The sequence below is a fragment of the Sapajus apella genome, unplaced genomic scaffold (assembly GCF_009761245.1).
Source record: "Sapajus apella isolate SASKATOON/1434 unplaced genomic scaffold, GSC_monkey_1.0 scaffold36, whole genome shotgun sequence".
Classification (NCBI taxonomy): Eukaryota; Metazoa; Chordata; class Mammalia; order Primates; family Cebidae; genus Sapajus; species Sapajus apella.
This window is the reverse complement of record NW_022436976.1, coordinates 29,002,289-29,027,087: the sequence shown is the minus strand read 5'-3', so window position 1 is coordinate 29,027,087 and position 24,799 is coordinate 29,002,289. Positions and strand designations below refer to the sequence as shown.

The 24,799-nt window shown below is 40.6% G+C and overlaps 1 protein-coding gene across 2 annotated transcripts in view; it reads left to right on the top strand.

Moving 5' to 3' along the window:
• C8A (complement C8 alpha chain) overlaps nt 1-24,799 on the top strand; it is a 62,767-nt gene that overhangs the window by 23,885 nt on the left and 14,083 nt on the right. For both annotated transcript variants that reach the window (XM_032296856.1, XM_032296857.1), the window contains exons 5-7: nt 3,530-3,719; nt 5,654-5,854; nt 7,618-7,858. In XM_032296856.1, coding sequence (XP_032152747.1) covers nt 3,530-3,719; nt 5,654-5,854; nt 7,618-7,858 — 632 coding nt within the window. The remainder of the gene's footprint in view (nt 1-3,529; nt 3,720-5,653; nt 5,855-7,617; nt 7,859-24,799) is intronic.

The window sequence follows — 24,799 nt, the reverse complement described above, 5'->3', positions numbered from 1 at the left end:
GCATGTAGATACACACATATGAAAAAATGAGAAAATTCTGTTTTCTTTCATACCAGTTGTATTGGTTTGCTGGGACTGCCATAACAAAACACCACAACCTAAGTGGCTTAAACAGCAGAAATTTACTTTCTCACAATTCTGGAGACTAGAAGTCTGAGGTCAAGGTGTCAGCAGAGTGGTTTCTCCTGAGGCCTCTCTCTTTGGATTGCCAATGGCTGCCTTCTCCCGGCGTCTGCACCTGTTCTTCCCCTCTGTACATATCTGTGTGCTAATTTTCCCTTCTTATAAGAACACCACTCACATTGGATAAAAACCCACCCTAATGACCTCATTGTACATTAATTACCCCTTTAAGGACTCCATCTCTAAATATAGTCGCAATCTGAGGTTTTGGGAGTTAGAACTTCAACACATGAATGTTGGGGAGACATAATCTAGCCCATGACAACATCTGTAAAAGGAGTTTCTTGTTGATTTCAAAAGTGGTTGTAGAATAAACAGAAGTATGAAATATTGGCATGTTGAAATGAAAAATAATCCCCTCCTTATTGGCAGACCATGGATCTCTCCCACGTGATTCAACTAGAAACATGTCAAGTACACTTTCTGAATAGTGTGCTTTACCCACACTGAATACTGAAACCAGTAAAATGGTCCTGCTCCATTCCAACCACTGATGTTTTGATGGTTCTTCTATTTATCTCAGCTCTTAGAAGCCTTACCTGATCTGATTTTCTGATTTAAGCATTTCCCAGATTAAAAATTTTATTTATTGTTAGAGAAGTACTACACGTTTGAAATAAAAATTGAGAGTTTTCTTCCATCATCTCTTACCTGCACTCCATCCAATAGCCCTCTCTTTCTTCCATTCCTAGAGCTGACCCCTGTTAACAATTTTGTGAAGATGCTTCCAGATTATGTAAAAAAAATGCATTGACAATATGTATTATACAGAAAATATACCTATGTGTACTGGGTATTGTAGACACAGGTATATTTTACATAAATGTGATCATGCTATACATATTGTCTGTAACTTGCATGTTTTTACTTAGTAGTATAGTTTTAAGTTTTCCCCCAAATTTTTATCTCTTTTTAATAAGCAGCATAGTCTTCTATAACATAGTCAGCAAACTATGGCCTGAGGGCCAAATTCAGCCTGCTGTTCTTACAAATAAAGTTTTATTGGAACACAGCTTTCACCCTGCTATGATAGAGTCGGGTAGTTGCAACACAGTCCTGTGACCTGCAAAGCTTAAAGCATTTACTATCTGGCCCTTTATTAAAAAAAAAAGACAAAACTCCAACTCTTCAATAGTATAATTACATAATAATTTATTTGACTACTTCCTATTGAAAGATAATTAGATTCTTTCTCATATTTTCCTCTTACACACAATGCTGCAATGAGCATTATTGTACACATGGTTTTGTACACATGTGTGGATATTTCCACCTAGTAGGTTTCCAAAGGGTAGAACTTCTTTGACTACTCCTTTCCCTTTTCACTGGGGCTTTCATAACCATCTTTTCCAAATATATGTAGGCTTTATGCTTAGAGGTTATAGTACACTCTTATAGATTACTGTTTCTTTGAGTTTTGTTTGGTCTATTAAGAGGCTGTATTCCTAAGCTACAGGTAGAAATACGTTTAATGGTCAGGAAGACAGAAACTTCAGGGGAAGTAGAGTGAAGGAACCCAGATTTTACTATCAACAAAATATAGGAAAAAATGTAGCTATGACTAGAAGCAAGTTAATTTTTCTGAGCTTCAATTTCTGCATTTGCAAAATTGTCATGAGGTTGAAAGCTAATATAAGCTAAACATCTAGTAGAGTATGTATTCAATTTATTGTAGTTGTTACATCGCTTCCACTAATATGAAGAAAGAGATCGAGAAAGAAAGAGAAAAAGGAAGTTAACATACATTGAATTTCTACAATCTGCCAGGTGCTCTCTAATTATCCACTTATTCCTTTGAGGTGGGTTTTATTTGCAATTTATCTACTGCTCCTTTCCTGCCTGTGTCTTTTCACAGAGGGCACAGTCATGATGATTGCTGTGCCACAGGTTGTCACTGCATGCCTTGGGAACACAAGGGAGGAAACAGCAGTCTGTCCAGAGCATGCAAAGGCTGTCGATAGAAGGCGACATTTGAGTTGGCTCCTCAAGGTTAAATAGGAGTTTGAGAGACAAAAACAAGCAATAACGATATTATCTATAGCATAAGAGGCTTTGATTGTCAAGTCTTAGAGCTCTTAGCCAACTCTGTTAACGTTCCCTTTTTAGAAAATTAAAGCTGTATTTCACCTGCTTGACATTATTTTACCTGAATGCAGTAAAACTGTCCATATCCTAAAACATGGAGCCGGGGAGATGATTTTTAAATACTCTAGAAAGGGAAGTATGGAGGAATATTTCTGGAAGAGTATTGGGCAAGGGAAAAGTAAGTATAATTTGTTGAATGCCTAATATGTACTTTATTGCTGGTTTAGCTTCATATTCTCAGCCGTCAGAAAAGCCATGAGAGGTAGGTATTATTATGTCTATTCTTTAAATGAGGAAAATAAAATGCAGGGCAATTCTAGAGTTCAAAGTCACACAACCAGTAAGTAGCAGAGCTGGAAATTAAACAGGAGTCTCCCTGACTTTTAAACCGTGCACCCTCCAACATCCCATGCTGCCTCAAAGACAATGGCCTTACTGGGGATTAAATTCTCGACCTTAGCACTGTGAATTGAATCCAATATTTCAAAGTTACTTTTTTTTAGCAGCAGAGCCCTTATACTAACGATTATACTTAATACTAACAAGTACCACCACAATGACTTTTATTCAGTCCTTAATGTATGCTGAACACAGTTATGATTTCTTTACAAGTTTCAACTCATTTATCTCTATGAGGGCAGTAGTATTGAAGAACTGCTTTTACACATTACTAAACCGAGGCACAGAGAGGTTAAATGATATGGCTGAGGTCACACAGCTAGATGTGGCACAGATGAGCAATGGGCCCAGAATGGCTGCTGCCCTTGGATTCATGGTATTTGTGCATATTCTTCTCTAACTTATTCAACAAATATTTAGGGGTGCTTCCTATGTGGGAGTACAATTCTAGATGCTGAATGGGGCTGTCTAGATGATCTGGTTAAAGGAAAACTGAAGGCTCAGGCCAGCCCATTTAGTCTCTAAGTGTAATCTTAAGTGACCCATAGGCTACTTAACAGAACTCCAGGGCTCCACAGAACATAGATTGAGAAACTATTACTTGAACCAGCTACAACATCTTTCAGAAGACAAAATTTTATGCTACCTTTGCCTTTCCAATTCTCTCTCCTAAAAGCTGCTTTTTTCTTTTTCTTTTAAATTTCCAACTTTTATTTTAAATTCAGGGGTACATGTGCAGGATGTGCAGGCTTGTCACACAGGTAAACGTGTGCCATGGTGATTTGCTGCACAGATCATACCATCATCCAGGTATTAAGCCCAGCATCCACTAGCTATTTAGAAGCTGCTTTTTTCAATGTAGGTACAATATCCTGACCGGGGAAGATGCTCTGAGTGTGTATGATGCCAGGTATTTCGGGGGCCAGTGTGAGACAGTATACAACGGGGAATGGAGGGAGCTTCGATACGACCCCACCTGTGAACGTCTCTACTACGGAGATGATGAGAAGTACTTTCGGAAACCCTACAACTTCCTGACATACCACTTTGAAGTAAGTCTGAACAGGGAGGCTCTCAGGGCTTTGTGGTGTGGTTGGCAGAGGGGGAGAGGCCTATTGGTGGAGATGCATGGCTCTGGAAGCTTTTGTTTTCTATAAAGTTTGCTGGTGGCTGGCATCCCCTTCATACCCATTCCCACACGCACTTAGAGTTAAAGGGTGTGGAGAAGCAGATCATAAATGTGGCTACCCACCTGTTAAATCTTGGCTCCATTCCAAATCAATAAAATACATCTGAGGCCCTATTCTCTGGGCTGCCAATCAGAAGATGCATTTCCAAGTTGTGGCTCTGTTAGATCATATACAAGACTGTTAGCAGCTAACTCACTGCCCTCCTTGGGCCCAGTTCTCTCATCTGTAGGGGGGAGGGCAGGACAGGGCATAGATGAGCAGGATTCTGAGACCTATGTTTTTGTTTCACCAAAGGCAGCTCACACTGATCATTTTCATGTCTTGGCTCTTTGTATGTGATTTTGTGTGAAGCAAGGGTTCTTCTTTACAAAAGTGCTTGCCAATTGCCTTCCATCACTAAGACTCTCTCCATCCCTAAGATTCAGTGGTCTCTTGGTCACTTGGAGCTCATGATCAAGAGCCTACTCATGGCCATTAATTTCCTTTCACCCCTCATCCTTTGGGTGAAAATTCCATACAGCAGACATCATTGAATGCTTACCATGTGTCAGAGCTTCTACTTTCACACAAATTCTCCCATTTAATCCTTACAACACAATGGGGTAGATATTATCATTGCCCCATTTTAGACATTAAGAAAAAGAAACACAAGGAGATAAAGTGTCAGGATCCAACTCTACTGCAGTTGGTGGTGGGGACAAGATCCAAACCTAGATCTGTAGGAACTAGGTCCAAGCTACAGAACATTTAGAAGAGGGGATAAATTATACACTTTCCAGAGAGAGAGTAGGATCCTAGGATTCTGAACAATTATCTAGTCACATTCTCCCTTCCCCAAATTTCTCTAAAGAGACAGAAAATAAGGCCAAGCTTATAAGGTCTGTTTTTAAGAAGTTTGCTTCCCCAACCCCACTTCCACCTCCACCCTCTATCAGGCCAGTGGTAAACCAAAGTGGAAAACTTAAGACCATGTTCCTAATCTCAGGGAAGGTCTTGGGCCTATGTAACAGGCAAGATGAACTAAGTGCTGTAGGAACAAAGAATTCTCAAATCTCAGCAGCTGAAAGCAACAATGCCTTGCTTATGCTACTTGTCCATCCTAAGGTAGAAAGGAAACTGACCATCACAGACACTCAGGGCCTCAAGGTAATGGAGGCTTCATTTCAACACATGCTCTCATGATTAGAGAGCAAACTATTCGCAGGCTCCTAAGGCTTACTTCATTGGCTCAAGCAAGGCGCAAGACCAAGCCTCAGTTCAAGTCAGCAGAGAAATGCAATCCTATTATGTGCCTGGAATGAAATAACCAAACGTTTGTGGGCAGCACTAAAGTATACCACTGCCTAAGACAATCATAATCTGCAGGTTTCCTTTGCTTCTTTCGTCCCAGGCTCACGCCCAGATGTGGCTTTCTGTATCTCACTATTGCAAACACAAGCAGCCAGGCTTCCCTCCTGGAAGGATAAGCCAGCCAGAAAGAAATCCATGTTCCGAGCAATATAGCATTTGAGCAGAATCATCTGTGTGTGTGTGCACGTGTGCATGCGTGTGTGTGTGTGTGTGCAAGCACATGTGGCGTGTAAATAAATATTTTATCAGTACCACTAAACCCTAACAATGCTGTGTTTTCTATATTTTAATAAGTATCAGTCTAATGCCTAGATTAGCCTTATAAAAGGATTACTTACCATAATCTGAAATTTTAGATATTTTACAAAGCAAAGATTTAAGTATTAAATATGAGTTGGGAAATGGCTCTATGTGAACAAAGCTAACATCTATTCATTTCCTTTCAGGCCCTGGCAGATACTGGAATCGCCTCAGAGTTGTATGATAATGCAAATGACCTTTTTTCTAAAGTAAAAAAAGACAAGTTTGACTCACTTGGAGTGACCATTGGAGTAGGCCTAACTGGCATCCCTGTTACGGTGGATGTAGGTGTATCCGGGTCAAAAGATGCTTCATTCTTGAATGAGTTAAACAAGTATAATGATAAGGTATTAAAACGTAATGTCTGTCTCACAGCATTCCATAATATACACTGAACACGTATTACCTTAATTGCATTAAAAAGTACAGTAGTAATTGAACCTTAATTTGCTTGTGTAATTGGAAATGTCTGATCAGTGGTAATCGGGTTTGTTTTTCTTATTACACTTTTGCACACGGAATCATCACAAAGGTAATAAAATTGAATGATAAGACTAGGACTCTTATCACTTTGCCCCCCTCCCACCATCCTTTTTCATGGTTACCTGGAGCATATAGGGAAATGTATAGAATGCTAATGTGTTAAGAGAAACAGCCGGGCCCTCTAAATTTCACTTGGAAGAATCGTAAAGCAAGCCTTTCTTTACCAAAAAGATAGGACGGCTGGTATGCTACAAAAAATATTTTATTTTTCTAGCAAACATTCACTATTAAGTGCCTATTATCCTGAGGGGTCAAAAAATGCTTCCTTGAGGAAAGAACATTCATCTAAGCTTAGATCTAAAGATTAGTGCAAATTGTCCTGACAAAGGGAGACAGAAGTTGGCAGAAGTGTGCTCTAGGCATGGAAATCAGCATGCGCAAGGGCCTGGAGATGAGAAAGCCACACAAAAACTTGGGATTGAAAGTACCTCAGCCAGCTGAAGAACACGGTGGGAAAGAAAAAGAGAGTGATGAGGCCAGAGAGGTAATCAGATGGCCAGAGGAATATTTATTGAATTAATCAGAAGCTTACTAAAAATTCTCAATAGCATTAATACCAAGATAATGGATCCAGGTGGAGTTCAAAAATTATCTTGCATGATGAAAATACAGTTATAAAAACGAACTTACACAACAAACATAAATTAAGTTCTAGAGCTTTGCCAAAGAATTAGCCATTGAGCTGAAGGCAAAGTCCTCTATTGTTCTGAGGGTTGTCTGTAGCATGCTAATATGGACTTCTCTAAAAGCATCTGGGCTTCTCAAACTTTCATCATCACTTTGAATCAAGGCTTCTATTGCCTGCAAGTAAAGCCCATAGATGGCCATCTTTCCGTAAAACCAATCCAAAATTCTTCTAGTGCGATCTTATTTTTTTTATATGAGGATCCTGCTTTTCTTTATTACTTAGTTCAAGGTTACTACTGGAATGTAAACTCCATGGGGGCAGGAGCCTATCTAATTCAAGATTATGTCCTCTGCACCTAGTGTAATGCATGCTACTATAGGCATTGTAGATCTTTGCCCAATAACTTCAATTAATTGACATTTCAGCATTTCATTAAAGATATCTTAAACACAATTTTTAATGGATACGTAATATTAGCAAAGGAGGTTTCACAGTGCAGTACTTTGATTAGCACTGGGAGAAGTGTGGAGGTGGGAATGGATTGGGAACAGAAGGGTGAAGCACAATGAAGAAAACATTGTAGTAGCTCACCTAGGTGAGAGCTGATGAGAACTTGACCTGGGCAGAGGCAGTGGGAACAGATACGGAGGTGAGGGGGAAGTCTGGCACATATTGATGCCTAATATATGCTTGTGAAATATAGTAGTACTCCATTACGTGTATGTGCGTTTATATGTATATGTATTTATATATTTTTATATTTATAAATACATGTTTATCTATATATTTATATATCTGTATATTTATATATTATATATACATACTTATGTATATATATATTTCTCACAACTACTAAAAGCTGACATTTTGCATTATTTCTAATGATAAAATGTATGTTCCCTTTCTTCTTTTGCTTTATGCAATGGTGTTTGTTGGCAGAAATATATTTTCATGAGAATCTTCACAAAGGTGCAGACGGCCCATTTTAAGATGAGGAGGGACAACATTATGCTGGATGAAGGAATGCTGCAGTCATTAATGGAGCTTCCAGAACAGTACAATTATGGCATGTATGCCAAGTTCATCAATGACTATGGCACCCATTACGTCACATCTGGATCCATGGGTGGCACTTACGAATATATCCTGGTGATTGACAAAGAGAAAATGGAATCCCTCCGTAAGTAGAGCAGAAGCTGTATGCACACAGTAGTCAACACAGACACCAGGTCATGGTTTGAAGTTTTCTAAGCACTGACTATGAGCCGTGGGTGATCTCATTTAGTTTTTAGGACAACTCTATAGGATAGCATAAGTATTGTTATTCCCAGGGAACTGAGATGTATAGGAGTGAGACTTGCTAATAAATACCACAAACAGGATTTGAGCTCAGACCTGTCTAGCTCCCTAAAACTATGTGCTTCCCATTGCATCATAGTTTACTTTTTACAAACTAAATAATTGGGGGGTTATTTAAAATGTGAAAACTTGTTTTAAATGTAGTATTATTGGTTAATGGAATTGCCATGCAGTCAGTCAGTGAAGCTAGAAACTTAGATTCACCTCAGACTCCTCCTTTTCCTTCACTCCAGTAGAGCTCTAAGGTGCTTCAGTTCTTTCTCGTTCTTCCCCTGTCCTCCATCTCTACTCCTATGGAGGTAGGCTGGGTCTCATCTCTCACTTATTACTGCATCATCAGCTCCTAAATGGTCTCTGGAGGCGGGTTCATCCCTTCCAACCTAATCTCGACAGTTGCCACCAGATAGATCTTTCTACTTCACAGATCTGATTATATCACTTCCTTGCTTAATATTCTGAATGGCTAAAAATAAAGACTTTTAGCATCAATCACATTAATGATGTTACTCCAACCTAGGAGAACAGTAGTTCTCAAAGAGTGGGCCCCAACTGTCAGCATAGCATCACCTGGAACTAGTTAGAAATGTAAATTCTCAGTCTCCATCCCAAATCTAACTAAATCAAAAAATTGGAATGGGCCAGCTGTCTGTGTTTTAACAAGCTTGCCAGATGATTCTGATGCTACTACAGTTTGAGAACCACTGACCTGTTTAATGAGTGAGAGGAAGGATGAGAGATCTATCCATATTGCAAAGCCAAGTTCAAATTCCCAGCTTTAAGAAGTTTCCTCGACTGCACCAGCCCAGGCTGGCTGCTCTTCTTCTTCAGCACACACATAAAATTCCACACTAGTTATTCTTTAAAAAAACAATTTTCCAAATGCTAGTATTATCCTTATCCAGATAGCAAGGTATTTGAAAGCAACTATCATGCCTGCCACTTTTCTATCTCTTTAGCACTCAACACAGGGGTTAATACATAGTGAGTGTTCAAAACAAGACAGGAAGTTTGAGATGAAGCATTAATTCAGGTTCTTGGCTAGAGTCATTCATTAGTTCATCCATCTACATATTCATTTAAAAAATAATTCAAATGCTCTATTGAGTATATCCATCATATGTTTTTGCGAGGGATATGATGGTGAACAAATCTAAATATGGTTCCTGCCCTCTTGCATTACAGTATTTTTCAAACTACATGTTGCAGGTCTATTGTAGTTCTCAAAATCAATGTATGGATCACAAGAAAAGTTTTGAACCACAACAAAGGACAGAACAGAAAACATCATAGTGGATTATAGGCACTAAAGATAAATTATTACTTCAGGAAACCTTTTCCAGTTAAGCAAAACATGTGTATGTGTATTGTATCATAATGCAAAATAAGTGCCTTACAATGGATGTAAAAAATGTAAAATGTAAAAGAAGTATTTAAAAAACTTTACTCAAGTGGTTCTTTTTAGAATAATTCAAAAGCATGAGAAAGGGAAAAAAGAGTTAACCTTTGTTTAACACCTACTAGGTTTCAGGTGCTATTGCACATATTCTCATTTAATTTTCTTGACACCACTTAGAAATTGGTGTTATCCAAGTTTTAGCTACATAAATGCTGTGGCTCATCAGAGAGGCTAATTACTTATCCCGGGCCTGCCAGAATCTGGGGTCAGAGGCCTGGACCTCTAGTCTTCCACCATATTGTGGTATGGCCTTTCATTTGGGCTTCCATTTTTGGTGATGGATTACTAATTAATTGCCTGGGGTATCTGGTGGCCCCTCCTCTTTAAAATCTGTGAGACTGAAATGGGCTTCCAATGTGGTTAATATTCAAAAGGAACCCACCGACAAATTGTCCCAGGGATAATTACCTCAGCTCTGTTTATAGAAAACCATATGTCGATAACAGCACAATTTGCTATTTGTGAAGAGCTGATTTTCTATAAATCCGGAAAGTTAGTGTTGCTTTTCTATAAATATGGAAATGTGCTAATCATCACCTCATCTGCTGGAGACCGCTAATAAATCAGAATGTCATTTACATATTAACCTGCAAAGAACAAAATATCTACCTTCTATCCCTTTTGCAAACAGAATCACACACCCCCTTTCTCCATTTTGATGTTTGCTATATTGGGCTGGTGCAAAAGTAATAGAAGTTTTTGCCATTAAAAAGCACAACTTTTGCACCAACCTAATAGTTTTCTCTCTGTCTTATTCTCTTTCCCTCTGTCTCATTGCATTTCTTTCTAGGTACCTTTCTCTCTGTCTCTCTCTCCCCCTTTTCTATTTCCTCTTTGTCACTGTCTTTTTCTCTCTCTGTAGCTTTGATTTATAAGCTGTTAATTTATATTCTATTAAGTGCTTGTTTCTAAGAGACATCCTGTGTGGTGAACATTCATGTCTGCAAAGGGCTGAGCTTGACATGGAATGATTTAAGTGAACATACTCACTGGTTTGCTCTGGGGGAATCTTTTGTCCTTGCGTTTGCTCAGATCCTCTCTGGGTTCATCCCAGAGGATGCATGAGGCTGTTTTCTTCTAATGTGCCCTTTAGATCAAAAGCTTCTCCCCAAAAGACAGCATGAAACCATGCATCAAAAATCAAGGGAAGTGTTGGATGTTAGGGAGGTGATATTAGGCTTCAATGGGCTCCTAACATTTCCTCGAGGGCTGTGACTGACAGCTTTCTACCTTCTGCAGTTATCAGTATGGTTTGAGGCTTAAATTTCTGGATTTAGATATTTTTCCCTCCTTTATTCCTTCTTTGGAACTCTCATTATTTGTCTTTGTATTAAGATATACAAAAGAGAAATAGTGTATTCCCCATTCTGACTTCTCTGGCTACAGAGCTACCAATACATGTTGGACAGGTTGAGTACTTCAGTGCCCTTGTTCTGTTCAGTTGGATGTTTCCAGCCTCCTTTGCACATGCTGTTCTCTCATCCCCCAATGCTCTTCCCTGTCTTGTCAACCGACAAACTTCAACTCATCCTTATGAACCTTATAGGGTCATCCCCACCTCTGTGAAACCTGCTCTGATATTGCTCCACTCCTTCTCCCACAGTTTCTTTTGTTTATACATTCATTCATTCAACCAAGTCCATTGAGTTTGTAACACGTGTGAAAAGAAAATAATCAGTATGATACCTCTTCTTGCAAAGCTCTCAATCCAGTGGAGGAAACAAAATAAACAGCTGAAGTCCAGATGTCATCCTTGGTCCTCTTTTACTTCCTGCCCCCATCAGCGAGCTATGTTGACTTTACTTCTAAAGCATATGCGTCACCTGTTCTCCCTCTATTTCTGTGTCACTTGTCCAAGCCACGGTTCTCTCTCACCTGGCTACCTCAAGAGCAAGGTGGGCTCTTCTTTTCTTTTTCTTTGTTGTTGTTTCATGGTCGCCGTCATTGTTGTTCCCTTAACTCTCTAACATTCCAATCTTACTTGAGTCTAGAGTCTTCGTATTAGCTGTCTTCTTTGCCAGAACCACCCTTTCCTCTGATGTTTGTAGAGCAGTATTCTTATCATTCGGATCTCTACTTAAGTGTCACCTTTTCAGAGAGAACTTTCCTGATTATGTAGTCAAGTTTCTCTTTGTTATATCACCCTATTTTAATTCTCAGCAAATCAGTAGCCACCATGCTCATATACTTATTTGTTTATTGTCAGTCTCCTCCTTCTAGAATGTTCATTCCAATCATTTTAGTATTATTCATTCTGCATATTCATTTCCTAGAATAGAGTAGGGGCTTAGTAATGTGTGAATTAATTGATCAATGTGTAATTGCAAATTGAGATAAGAGCCATGCAGAAAATGAACAGGTTGTAGAAATAGAGACTAACTGCAGGGGATGAGGGAAGATAGTCACTTAGTTTGGGATGATCTGGGAAAGTCTCTTTGAGGAAGCAAAATCCAAACTGAGATGAGATCCAAAGGATAAGGAGATGCCAAAGACAAGGGTGAAGGTGTTCTGGGTGAGTGAACAGCTTATACTAAGGCCCTCTCTGAAGAAGGAGCATGGTGTTTTTGTGAAGGGAAAGAAGGCATGTGTGGCAGAAGCCTTGGGATAAGGGAATAATAGCAGAAACTGAGATTGGAAGAGGCCAAGAGGCCTCAGAGGGTCTTGCTGGTCATAGTAAAAAGTATGGACTGTATCTGCAGTGGCAGAGAAACCACTGCAGAGTCATCAACGGGCAGTGCTTGGTCTAATCAGTGGGTCAGCAGATCATTCTACTGCCTTGCAGAGCACAGATTAGAGGAGCAGGAGTGGACTCAGGAAGAACAGTTAGGAGCATTGCTGATGTCCAAGCAAGGAATAAAGAATGGACATGTAAGAATATGATAGATTTGGGATGTATTTTGAAAGTAGAATTTAAGGAATTTATAGATAGGCTGGGTGTGGATTGTGAGGTGTCAATTACTCCTTTCTCTAAATTGTATTTTTATCATAGACACACATGAGTGTGTATGCATGTACACATACACACATTGAGGTGAGAAGGACAGGATGTGCTTGCCTGACAGTGCCAGCTTTGTGGTAAGGACACCCCTCAGACATTTGGAAATATGGTAGGGACTCTGGGGGCAAAGAAAGGACTCTAAATATACATACCTGTTTAAATGCATATTGTAATAATTGCAATTATATAGTTGTTTCTTCTGCAGACTATGAACTTTAATGTACAAGTCCTAGGCCTATTGTCCCTGGGATACTTTTTGTGTCTAGCACAAGGCTGGGCCCACAGTAGGTGCACCATGAATGTGCATTGAGCTGCATTTCCCTTGCTTCTTCCACTTCTCCAACTTGTATCATCATGTGAGTGACCTCCACATTTCCATTTAGAGTCCTCTTTCTTCTCCAGAATCCCTGCCCATATTTTCATATGTCTGTGGAGCATCTCCACCGGGAATCTGGCACCTCCAAACAATAGCATTCATGCCCTTCTCACCCCAAACCCTTCAAGCATTTCTTCCTGAATTCTTCCTCTATAGAGACACCACCATCCTCCCAGTTTGCTTGACATAGAGAGGTGGAAAATAGTTGACTATTTGTTATGTGCTAAGCTCCATATCAAGTCTCCTCTCCTAACACTGACAATGATCCTGTGAGGTAGGCATAGTTTTCTCATTTTTACAGATGAAGGAAACGAAGCAAAAAAGTCATATCACTAGTAAGTGAAAAATGTGCAAAGTAAGTTAAAATCCAGGGTTCTTTCTTTTTCAGCTCAGTTGCCTTTATTATCACAACCTGGGAAAAATTCTGTCTCTTCCTTCTCTCCCCCTCATATCTCATTAGTCATCTCCTCAGTATCCACTATCCACCCCTTTCTCTCCATTCCTAATATTACTGATGACCATGCTATGCCATTTCTCTGCAGGTTCCCTCCAGCCAAGCAGACATACACAGTGACAAATGTATCAGAGCTTAGATGGATATTTCATAAATGCCTTTGGAACCATGCTGGTGGTGGTCTGCTCCAGACCCCTTCTGTGGCTCATGTGGATGGGACTTGACACATTTGTTTCAGCTTCTGAGCCCTGGGTCCCTCAAACTGCAACATGAGGTAGAATGCTTTCTATCAGTTAGAGAATCTCAAGGAGTCTGATCAGACCTCCTCTATCAGGGATGCTGTAATGGAAATCCTGCATAGAATAGTAAGTTAAACTGCTATGATTCTTGGCCTTATTGAAAGGACTTTGCAAAGACCTCATAGGAAATGACTTAAGTTGATGCTTTGCTCACAAAAAACAGCAGTAGCATTCTGCAGTCCTATCAAAGACAGCAGGCCACATCAAAGATGACAGACAGTGTGATAGTGGAAAAAATTCTTTTCCCTGAGATTTCTTTTCTAATCTAGGCTCTGCCATTCAGAAGCTGATGTGTCATATCTCTAAGTCTCAGTTTTTTCATGACTAAGGTAGAGACCGTCATAACTACTTTAAAAGACTATTGTGAGAATTAACCAAGATAGTCATGAAAAGCACTGTGATACCTTAAATACTGTCCAAGCAGCAGTTACGATTATCGATTATAATTTCAGGTGGGGTCAGTAGGTACTAAAGCCATTGTGGTCAAGCTCTGTGAAATTAAGAAACATGGCGGTGACATGGTAGCAAGGAGTCCATACCTTGAAGCCAGAAACATTTGGCTAAGGATCTTGGTTCTATCATTTAGTAACTGTTTGAATTTGATTGAGGAACAACACTTAATTTCTCTGAGTCTCAGCTTCCTCAAGATCCAAATAAGAATGATAACAAGGGTTTGTTTGGTTGAGAATAATTCTAAGTACATGTTACATGGTAAGAGTTTAATAGGTATTTCTTCCCTTTAATGAAGGATATGAATATAGCGTAGTGGTTGGAAACGTGGACTCTGCCAATTACTAACTATGTAATCATGGGCAGATAATCTAATCATCTTGACTTTCAGTTTCCTCACCTGCAAATTGGAAATACTGTCATCTACCACATAGAGTGGTTGGTTGTGAGGAATCAGTGAATTTATTTAGGACCCACACGCTATTAAGCACTCAATAAATTTCAATTGCTGAAGTAGGTTCTGAGTCAGATTGCCTGACTCAAGTCCTGTTTCCACCCTTTATCAGCCATGTGACTCACAGGCAAATTAGTTAACCTTGCTGCGCTGTGCCTCGGTTTCCTCTACTAAATGAGGCAATGACAGTACATACTTCATAGGGTTGCCGTAAACATGAGGTGAAACAATCTATGTGAGCATGTGGCTTAGTGCCTGACACAGAGTAAGAGTTCAAAAATGTTACCTATTTTTGCTGTACTATGTACAATGTAAACATATTGTCATATGTTTATTATTCCCAAATTTACAGTTATCAACTCTGGAACGTTAACTGTTCTCTCATCTGTAAAGTGGGGCTAAGAAGGTCTGTCTCCCAGGGTTCTGCAATCACTCAGCTGTGAAACATTGCTCAACTGGGAGGGAAATTATTATCATGATGTCCAGCCTGCAGTGGCTGGTACATTTGCTATGAACTTGGAGCCTCAGCAATCATGCCTCCTCCTCCACCTGCCCATTTCTTTGATCAGGTTCATTCATTTCTGTCTCCAGAGCTTCATCCAGTTTTGGAGGGACCACTCTTCCCATTTGTCAAGGTCACTTTGAATTCTCATCACTATCTTTCAAAGTGTTAACAACTCTGCTCAAATCAGTGCCTGCTTTCCATCATCCCTGACCCTGATGGATGCCAGATAACAGTGACCCTGGGAAAGACCCTTCCAGCAAGAGTGCAATACATCCAACCCATTATTGATCATCTCTTTCCAGTCAGGGCCTGTGGACCAGCCAGTCTACCAACTAACAGACAATGTCTAAAAAGCTACAGGGACAGAATTTAAAACCTCACTAAAGTTAATGCCAATTATAGCTCTACATCCTCTTCCTCCTTCCTCCCTTCCTTCCTGTATTTCATTCATTCCTTTAGCCTTTCCTTTGACAAACATTTATAAAGTACACATAACATGGGAAACACTGTCTAGATACCAAGATGATTAATACATGGTCCCCCTCATGAGGGGGCTCATAGAAAGTAATGGGGTTTCTCTTTGTCAAAATCATCTGATTATGGTCAGGGATAATTTACTCTGTGGACAGCCAAATTAGTTACCACCCAAAGTGAACTAGCAATTTATTTTCTTATTCACTATTTGGTTTTAGCAAAATGTATTTACATATAATAACATCTACTATTTGTAGAGCATAACACATTCACATCTGGCATTCAAACTGATCCTCATAATAACATTATGAGGAATTATATTATTATTTCCCCTAGTTTTATAGAAAGAAAGTTGAAATCCAAAGAGCTTAAGCAAATGCCTCAGCATGACTCAGTATTGAACCTAGGTCTTCTGATTTAGATTTGTGAATCTTCCAAGTACTCATCCTTTTTTCCGTACATCCTGTCATTCATTTTATACTATATATGAAAGGCTTAGACTCTAGCAGTGGTGGTAAGAAAGCCAAGATTTACTGAGTATTTACTGTGTGGTAGATACTGGGGTAAGCAATTTAAGTGCACTATCTCATTTAATTCTCTGGAGAGACTGTGAAAAGGTTACTATTATTATAATCTCCAATTCGCAAAAGAAGGACTGAGGCTCAGTTATTCTCTGTTAAATAACTTGCCCAAGGTCACATAGCTATTAACTGCTGAAGTCAAACTCAAGAATCTGTAATGTTAAGCAACCTGCAATAATGTCTCAAGGATGTCTTAACCTAGGGTTTTTCAAACTGCAGACCATAACCCATTAGTAGATTGTAAAAGAAATTTAGTGGGTCGTGATCAGCATTTAAAAAATGAAATATAATAGAATGCAAGGTACCAGAGTATATCACACAAAGTGTAGTTAAGTATTGAAACTTCTTTTAAACCAAGCACAGTGGCTCCCTCCTGCAATCCTAGCATTTTTGGAGGCCAAGATGGTTGAACCCAGCAGTTTGAGACCAGCCTGGGCAACATAGAAAGACCACATTTTTATAAAAATTAAACAAACAAAAACTAGCCAGGCATGGTGCATGCGCCTGTAGTCCTTGCTACTTGAGAGGCTGAGATGGGAGGATCACTTGAGCCTGGGAGGTCGAGGTTGCAGTCAGCCAAGATGACACCACTGCACTCCAGCCTGGATGACAGAGTGAAACCCCGTCTCAAAAAAGAAAAAAATCTTTTTTAAAATGAATGTGTGTAAACTGGATCAGGATGTAAGAGGTATTTCTTACTTTGAGAGTGGTCAAGAAAGTATTAAAAACACAATCTTAACTCAGTGTGCTCCACTAACTATAAAAAATGTATTTAATTACTTCAAATAAAGGAAAAATCATCAATAGCCCTAAGGGAGGCATTGGGAAGTATATTAGTCAGGTTCTCCAGATAAACAGAACTAATAGAATACCTGTATCTCTATTATTTATCTCTATATAAAATGTATATATGGTATAAAGAGATTTATTGCAATGAATTGGTTCATGTGATTATGGAGTCTGACAAGTCCCAATATCTATAGTCAGCAAGCTGGACACCCAGGAGGGTTGATGGTTTCATTTCAGACCAAGTCTGATGGCCTGAGAACCTAGAGAGCCAGTGATGTATTTCCAGTCTTAAGGCCAGCAGGCTTGAGACCCTGGAAGAGCTGACATTTCCATTCAAGTCCAAGGGCAGGAAAAAAAAAAAAAAGGCAAGGTTCCAGGTTGAACAAACAAAGAATCTTCTCTTACTTAGAGGAGGGTCAGTCTTTTTGTTCTAGTCAGGCCTTCAAATGATCACATAAGGCCCATGTGCATTAGAAAGGGCGGTTTACTTTATTAAGTCTTTAATGTTATTAAAGACTTTAAATGTTATTTAAATGTTATTCTTTAAATGTTATTCTCACTCAGAAACACCCAGAATTATGTTTGATGAATTATCTTAGCACTCCATGGCCCAGTCAAGTTGACACATGAAATTAACCATCACAGGAAGATAGATAGGTGGAAAGCTGGAAGCAGATGTCAGTAACAACTGTGGAGCTAGGTCTGGAAAGTCTCATGTAATCCAATGGTTCCAAAAGCATATCTCAGTGGAAATAGAGGAATAAGTATCATTGGGTTCTAACTCTGTAGCAGGTTGCATGCGGAACCCTTACATGCACATTATCTCCTCCAAGCCTAGTGGCAACCCTTCCAGCTCTGTTTTGTGGCTGTCCTCATCTGTAAGATGAGGACAACCAGGCACTGAAAGGCAAGATAACATGTCCAAGGTGACACAGCTGGTCAGAGGCAGGGTGAGGTTTGAAACCAGGTTTCTAATTCCAAGTGCAATGTTTCTTGCAGTATACCTAGATGTTTTATTTTATTTCATTTATTTTCCTTTCTAAGACATCAAACTGTTGTGATAGCTTTAAAAGTGAGTAAATTGGGTTTTAAAAATAATTAAGGGAATATTATTTTTTATATCCATTACTAAATGTAATGTTGGGTCAATCTGACCCATTGATTGGGGATTGTAACTGGGAGAATTGTTAATGTTTAAACTGACAAGCACGTGATTGTTCTGAAACTTAAGTACAGCCACAGAGCCAGGAACTAGCATAGTGTGCTGGCTGGTGACACTCAAAGAGGTGAACCTCAGAGAGTTGCAGGCTGGAAGAAGTGTCTAACCCAGGGATGACAAGTGGTCTTGAGAGCAAATGCTACCTAGACTGCTGAGTTGAAGACTGGAACACCAGATATGGACTCAGTCTGAAAGTGCTGAGATCGATTAGTGATGTCTGTCAGAGGCAAGGGACTAAGGGCAACAGGGCTCTTAGGCTGTGTATTTACTATACCATTACTAAAATAAGGCTAAGGCAGCCCAGTTGATCAAGCCATATAATTTAAGTCCCTTAAATTACTATCATATTTATGCATTGTGGCTGTTGTTTGATTATAAATCCCTTTCAGGATGATTCTGAGTAGAACCTTTACCCTTGTTACACAAAGTTGGAAACAGGAAACAATCTCAGTGGGAAACCGTACTCATTATCTAATCTCCACCCATCCACTCATCTACTCATTCAGTAAATGCTCACTGAGGACCCATGATTTCTGGGAACACAGGGGTGAATCACACAGAGCCCTTCTCTGGAGAAATGTGCAGTCAGCTGGGGGCCAAGAATAACATAATGTGATAAATCTTTAAATAGAAACAAATACAGTGGAAGCAAAAAGGAGGGAGAAACAATCTTTTCTTCTCCTCCCACTTGCTAAACCCTAAAGAGAATCAAGCCTCATTTTCTACTAGGAGTAGAAGTTTGCCTTGAAGAGAAGGGAGTTGCATGGAAATGGCTGGGGCAGCAAGTATATAAGGGTGAGTAAAAGGAGATGAATGTTCAGATCCACCCAAAGGCTGGACTTGGTTATGGAAGAGCTTGCTGCTGAGGCCAGGGCCTAAATGAGAACAATCTTGACTGGATTATGCCGGGAGTCATGATGATGATAATGGCCAGAGTCAGTGTTGACCTCTCAGAAACCACAGAGAGGATGGCAAGCTACAGTGATCATGCAAGGTGAACACTGAAAGCAAGAGAGTCTCTGCAACGGAAAAGGAGGCCAGCATTTCAGTGAGCATGCACAGACCTCCAGCTCACTGTTCACCATTGCGCTGCACCATACTGAGCAATGTACTGGTCCCTGGACTTACCATACACTTTCTCCTTGATTTGCATATGCTGTTTCTTCTACCTGGAATTTTGCACCTCTCCCTTCTACCTGGAATTTTTGCACCTCACCTGGTTTATGCTTATTCATCCTCAGTTCTCTGCTTGGCTCAAATAGGACTCTTCCAGGCAGGTTTTCTGTCTCCCCAGGTTTGAATTGGGAGCCTGTTTTAGGTGCTTTAGTGTACTCAAGACTTAGCTCTGAGTGTCACACTATTGTAGCTGCCTGTGTCCAGCGTGCATCCTGTTCATGTTGTGTCTCAGAGTCTTGCCCATCGACTAAGACTGGCCCACTGCAGAGACTCAGCGTTTTCTAGCTTGGGTGGTTTCAAATCCAAGCCCACGTATGCTGAGCAGCCTCCAGAGCTTTCCTAACACTCTGCAGAGTCAGGGGTGGTATCTTAAATGTTCTAAGCTGAAATTGGACAATGAGGAGGGTGAGGTGGGCAGGAACCTTGTTGTGAAAGGCCCTATGTTTGTGGCTAGGGACTCCGGGATGGCCCAGCAGGTCTTTGTGTGTGTGTGTGTGCCTGCTAACCAACCAGTCACCCAAACAGACAGTCACTGGATTCTAACAAGCTCCAGGCTTTATCCCCAGTTACCATGACAACCAGGCTTCACGGTGATGGATGGTATTGATTGACTGACAGACTCCTAGTTTCTTGGCTCTGTCCCTACTCCCCTTAAGTCATCTACATACACATGGAACTGAGACTCTCAGCACCATCCTTCTGATTTTGTCTTGATTTTGAATTTCCAGCTCTAATATCACTGAAAACAGCTTCAGACTTAAAGGAGAAAAGCTGAGATGGTGTCAACATTCTTCCCAGGGCCATCCTTAACCTCTGTCACATAGGCAGTATAATATGGCATACAGAACGTGGGCTTTGGACACAGGCCTTGGTTCAATCCCAATTCTGTTATTTTCTTGGTGTATAACTTTGGGCAAGTGACAAGCTATCTAAGTTAAGTTTAAGCTATCCCAACCTACTCCTTTCTAAAATGGGACTGATTATTCCTATTGTGGCATTATGTGTGAACACTGAGTAAGCTAATACATGGAATATCTCTACCCAGTACATAATAGTGTTTATGAAGTCACCACGTGCCCTTGTCATCACCAACCATTCTAGTGCTAACCACTTATACTGCAGTAGTGTCCATTAAGAAATCCTGATTTTTGCAAACTCCTCAGCCTCCCTTTTTTTCCAGGCACTGTCTTGAGCACATTACATGGCATGGATCACTCATTGAACATTTACAACAATGCTAGGAGGTACACAGTATTAAACTCCCCATCTTACAGATGGGAATACTGAGGCAAGCGAGGTCAAACGATTTGCCTACATAGTCTTTGGGCAAGGGTGGAATCCCAGCTCAGGCAGTCTCTGTTACAGAGTTTGGCCTTCAGCTAGGCTGCCTCTTGTCGTGGTTGAAATCATCTAGAAGAACCAGAGCCTCTGAAGAGCCCTTTTCAAGTAGGAGGAGGACATGGGACTGCAGTCCCAGCATTGCCTCCTTCTTCTGCCTGTCTTCCTTTCTCTGAGCTTCTTTGCAGAATGAGGTATCAGGGAATGACGGGCTTGGAAGGCTCCTTTCAAGACTACCATTGCCACTCACCATGTATGATGAATGTTCCTCTGCAGAATAGCAGTAGCCTGATGAAATGGACCATCCACTCACTGTGTTTGAGTAGGGCATATCTTGCTTCAATACCTGATTCTTGGGCCTGTTAGTCTTGGGTGACTGTGGCAAGTTACCTAACAAGAACAGCTAATCTTTATTGAACACCTAGTTGTGCCAGACAAGTTTTAGGGATTCACTTATAGAAACTATTATCATTTCCATGTTAAAGATTGGGAATATGAGGCACAAAGCCATTCAGTGAGTTACTCAGGTCACTACCACAGAAGGTGAATGGTAAGCCTCTGAACTTGGAGGTTATACTCTTAACCACCACAATTCCTGCTTTCTCTAGTCCTAGTGAGTCTGTAAGATGGGTAAATCCTCCTTGCCCCAGAATATTGTTGAGAGTCTCCAATGAGATAATGCAGCTGAAAGTACTTTATAAAATATAGTATGAGATATTAATCTAGCATGAGATATTACAAAGCTGTGATTTGCATCTTCAATTAAAGGAAGACCTGTGACTCCTAAAACATTTTAGAGGCATTGTCTAGATAAACTGGAGTCAGCCTGTCCCCAAGCCCTCCTGGGGGGCTTGGCCCATGCCAGGCTCTGTGTAGAGATTTGCACACCCAAGAGATGACTTAGAAGCCTGTAGTCTTATAAGAAGAACAGACCAAGAAATTGACAGTTACTAGAGTGAGCTAAAGGGATAGAAGCACAGGGATACACTGGGGCATAGATATAGGGCCCTTGGGGAATGAGGAAAGGTTGTCTGGAACTGAGTGGGAGAAGCTCAGTTAAAGAGATAAAGGGACTTTCTAGCACCTGCAAAGGCATCTAGGCATTTATTTTATTCTCAGATGGTTGGGAAGAAATGTGAGTTTTAATAGATAAAAAGAAACGCAAAGAGGACAGATGAGTTAGTTAACACCTCCCAACTAGCCCAGCCACAGACTCCAATCATCTTTTCCAATGTGACGGCAGAAAATAGACTATTAGATTCTCTTTCCACTTCTGAGACTGTCTTTGGGGGCAACAAATACAGCAAAGCAATGTAGCAGATAAATCGTAGCAACATGAATGGCATTTGTTTGTTGCAAAGAGATAAATAATGCACTACACCTGCTGTTTTTCACCTAATGCTTTTAATCTGAGGAATGACAGACTTGTGGTGTTCCGGCACCTTGGAAAGCAAGCTGCCTGGTTCTTCCTGAGAGCCATAGAGATGCAAAAGCTCCATAGAGGTGTGAGGTCACTACCAGAGAAGGTGAATGGTAGGCCGCGGAACCGTTCTCCCACCTGTGCCACCACCAAGACCAAGTGGGAAACAAGTAGAAGACATGGTGGCCAGACACATATCCTTTGGGCTCCTGGCCTGTCAGGGAGCCACAAAAACAGCTCACCTTTAGACCAGACTAGAATGAGAAGCAATTCAGCCTCCTAGAGAGGTTAACCTATTTGCTCACATAGTCACTGGGCAAGGGTGGAATTCTAGCTCAGGAAGTCTCTGTTGCAGAGTTTGGCCGTCGACTATGCTCTCTCTTGTCATGGCTGAAATCATCTAGAACCAGATCCTCTGAAGAGGGTCAAGTAGGAGGAAGACATGGGACTGCAGGCTCAACATTGTCTCTTTCTTCTGCCTAGCTTCCTTTCTCTGAGCCCCTTTGCAGAATGTCAGGGAATGAGGGGTTTGGAAGGCTGCTTTCAGGACCACCGTTGCCACTCACCATGCATAATGAATGTTCCTCTGCAGAAAAACTGTACTTCCTTAGGGATCTCAACTGATTTGCATCTCCCTCTTTTCCACTCTGGAGTTTAAGTCACATTGACTTTTCTGAGTAGCATCTTGCTGCTGAGGGCACAAGTCCTCTGCATGGTCAGTCTCATCTCCATAATACTCCTGGCTTTGTCTGGCTAGTCCCTATTTGTTCTACCTGTCTCTGACTCCTTCTCCTGACCCCCAAGGATGCCTTCCCTGACCTCGCTGCCCTGTGTCAGAGTGCTCCTCACACATGGCAGTAATTGTCTGTTTCCTTGTCCATTTCCCCACACTTGAATCTCAGCTCATTGAGGTCAAGCACTCTCCTTAGTCCTCCTTATTTCTCAGCTACCTCTAACACAGTAAAACATCATTAGGTACTTATCGACGTTGTCTCAAATGTTCTTAAAGTATTCTGATGTGTTCTTAAAGATTCAGGATCATGGCATTAGCAGTCACCTTAAAAGATCACTGCTCTTTTCAACCCTTCAAACCCTCCTGTACCCTCACAGGCAAACAGACAGCCCCAGCTTGGTCCCCTGCAATGGTGAGAACTCACTGTCTGCTGAAACACTTCATCTCTGCTTGGCTTCTGACTGTGATGATGCTCTGCCTTATGCTAAGCCTAAACTTGCCTTCCTTTGGGTCCTAGTTCTTGCCCTTGCACCTACACAAATAAGCCTAATTCTTCTTCCTCAAAACAACTCTCTGGAGAGTTATAATCCAGTTCTACTGGTCTCTCTTAAAGAGAAATCTTTTTTCCTTTCTTCAAGTAAACTTCCTTAGTCCCCTCTAATATTTTCAAAAGGATGTGGCTTTGAAGGTCTTCACCCTCATGCTTATTCTTCTCTGATTATTCTCTATTTTTAAATTTTATTATGGTAAGAATATTAACATGAATTCTACCCTCTTGGCCAATTTTAATAGTACAATACAGTTATTAACTATAGGGACATGTTGCTCTCAGACCTTATCTTGCATAATTGAGACTTTATGCTCATTGACTAGCAATTCCACCTCTCCTCTTGCCCCCAGCCCCTGGCAACCACCATGCTAACCTTTGATTCTATATCTCTGACAATTCACATATCTAATATAAGTGGAATCAGGCAGTCTTTATCCTTCTGTGACTGACTTATTTCACACAGCATTACGTCCTCAAGGTTCAGCCGTATTGTCACATATGTCAGGATTTCCTTTGTAAAGCCTGGATAATGTTCGTTGAAGAAAATCGTATTTTCTTATTTCTGTTTTAAAGTGTTTTTGCACACAGCTCTGAGTTTCTTTCACCCATGGAGAGGAGAGTGAGATTATTTCCTCCTTCATTTTACTAATTATAATTTGCACCTGCTTTCATAACCCTACTGAGCGGGGAGTAATCTAAAACTCCAAGGCCTTTTCTTTTGTTCTCCTGCTAAGTTGTGTCTATTTCTCACTGTGCTTGTGCATTTGGTATTTTGTCTGTAGGGTAGGATGTTAAGGTTTTCCCAGTTCAGTCTCATTTTGCTATGCTTGGTGATATGACTTGGCTGTGTCCCCACCCAAATCTCATCTTGAATTGCAGTTCCCATAATCCCCACATGTGATGGGAGGGACCTGTGGGAGGTAATTTAATTATGGGGGTGGTTACCCTCATGTTGTTCTCATGGTAGTGGATTTGCTCTCATGAGATCTGATGGTTTTATAAGGGGCTTTCACCCCTTTGCCTGGCACTTCTTCTTGCTGCCATGTGAAGGAGGACGTGTTTGCTTTCCCCTCTGCCATGACTGCGAGTTTCCTGAGGCCTCCCTAGCCATTCTGCACTCTCAGTCAATTAAACTTCTTTCCTTTATAAAATTACCCAGGCTCCGGTATGTCTTTATTAGCAGTGTGAGAACAGACTAATATACTTGAATACTGATATACATGAATCCTTTTGAGGCCATTTGGATCCTGATTCTTTAAGTGAATTATCCTTGGCTTTTTCTAGTTCTTATTCTGAGTGGATGTGATGGAACTGGCTACTAGGTCCATATCTGAGGCATTGACAAAAGCACCAACTGAGACAGGATGCCAGAGCCCTGTGGTAAGCCACCAGATACGCTCTGCAGGACCACCATACTCAGCATCTGATCTAAGATCCAATGAAGAGGGATCATCTGGGATATTTGTCTGAAAAACAGATTTCTGATTTCA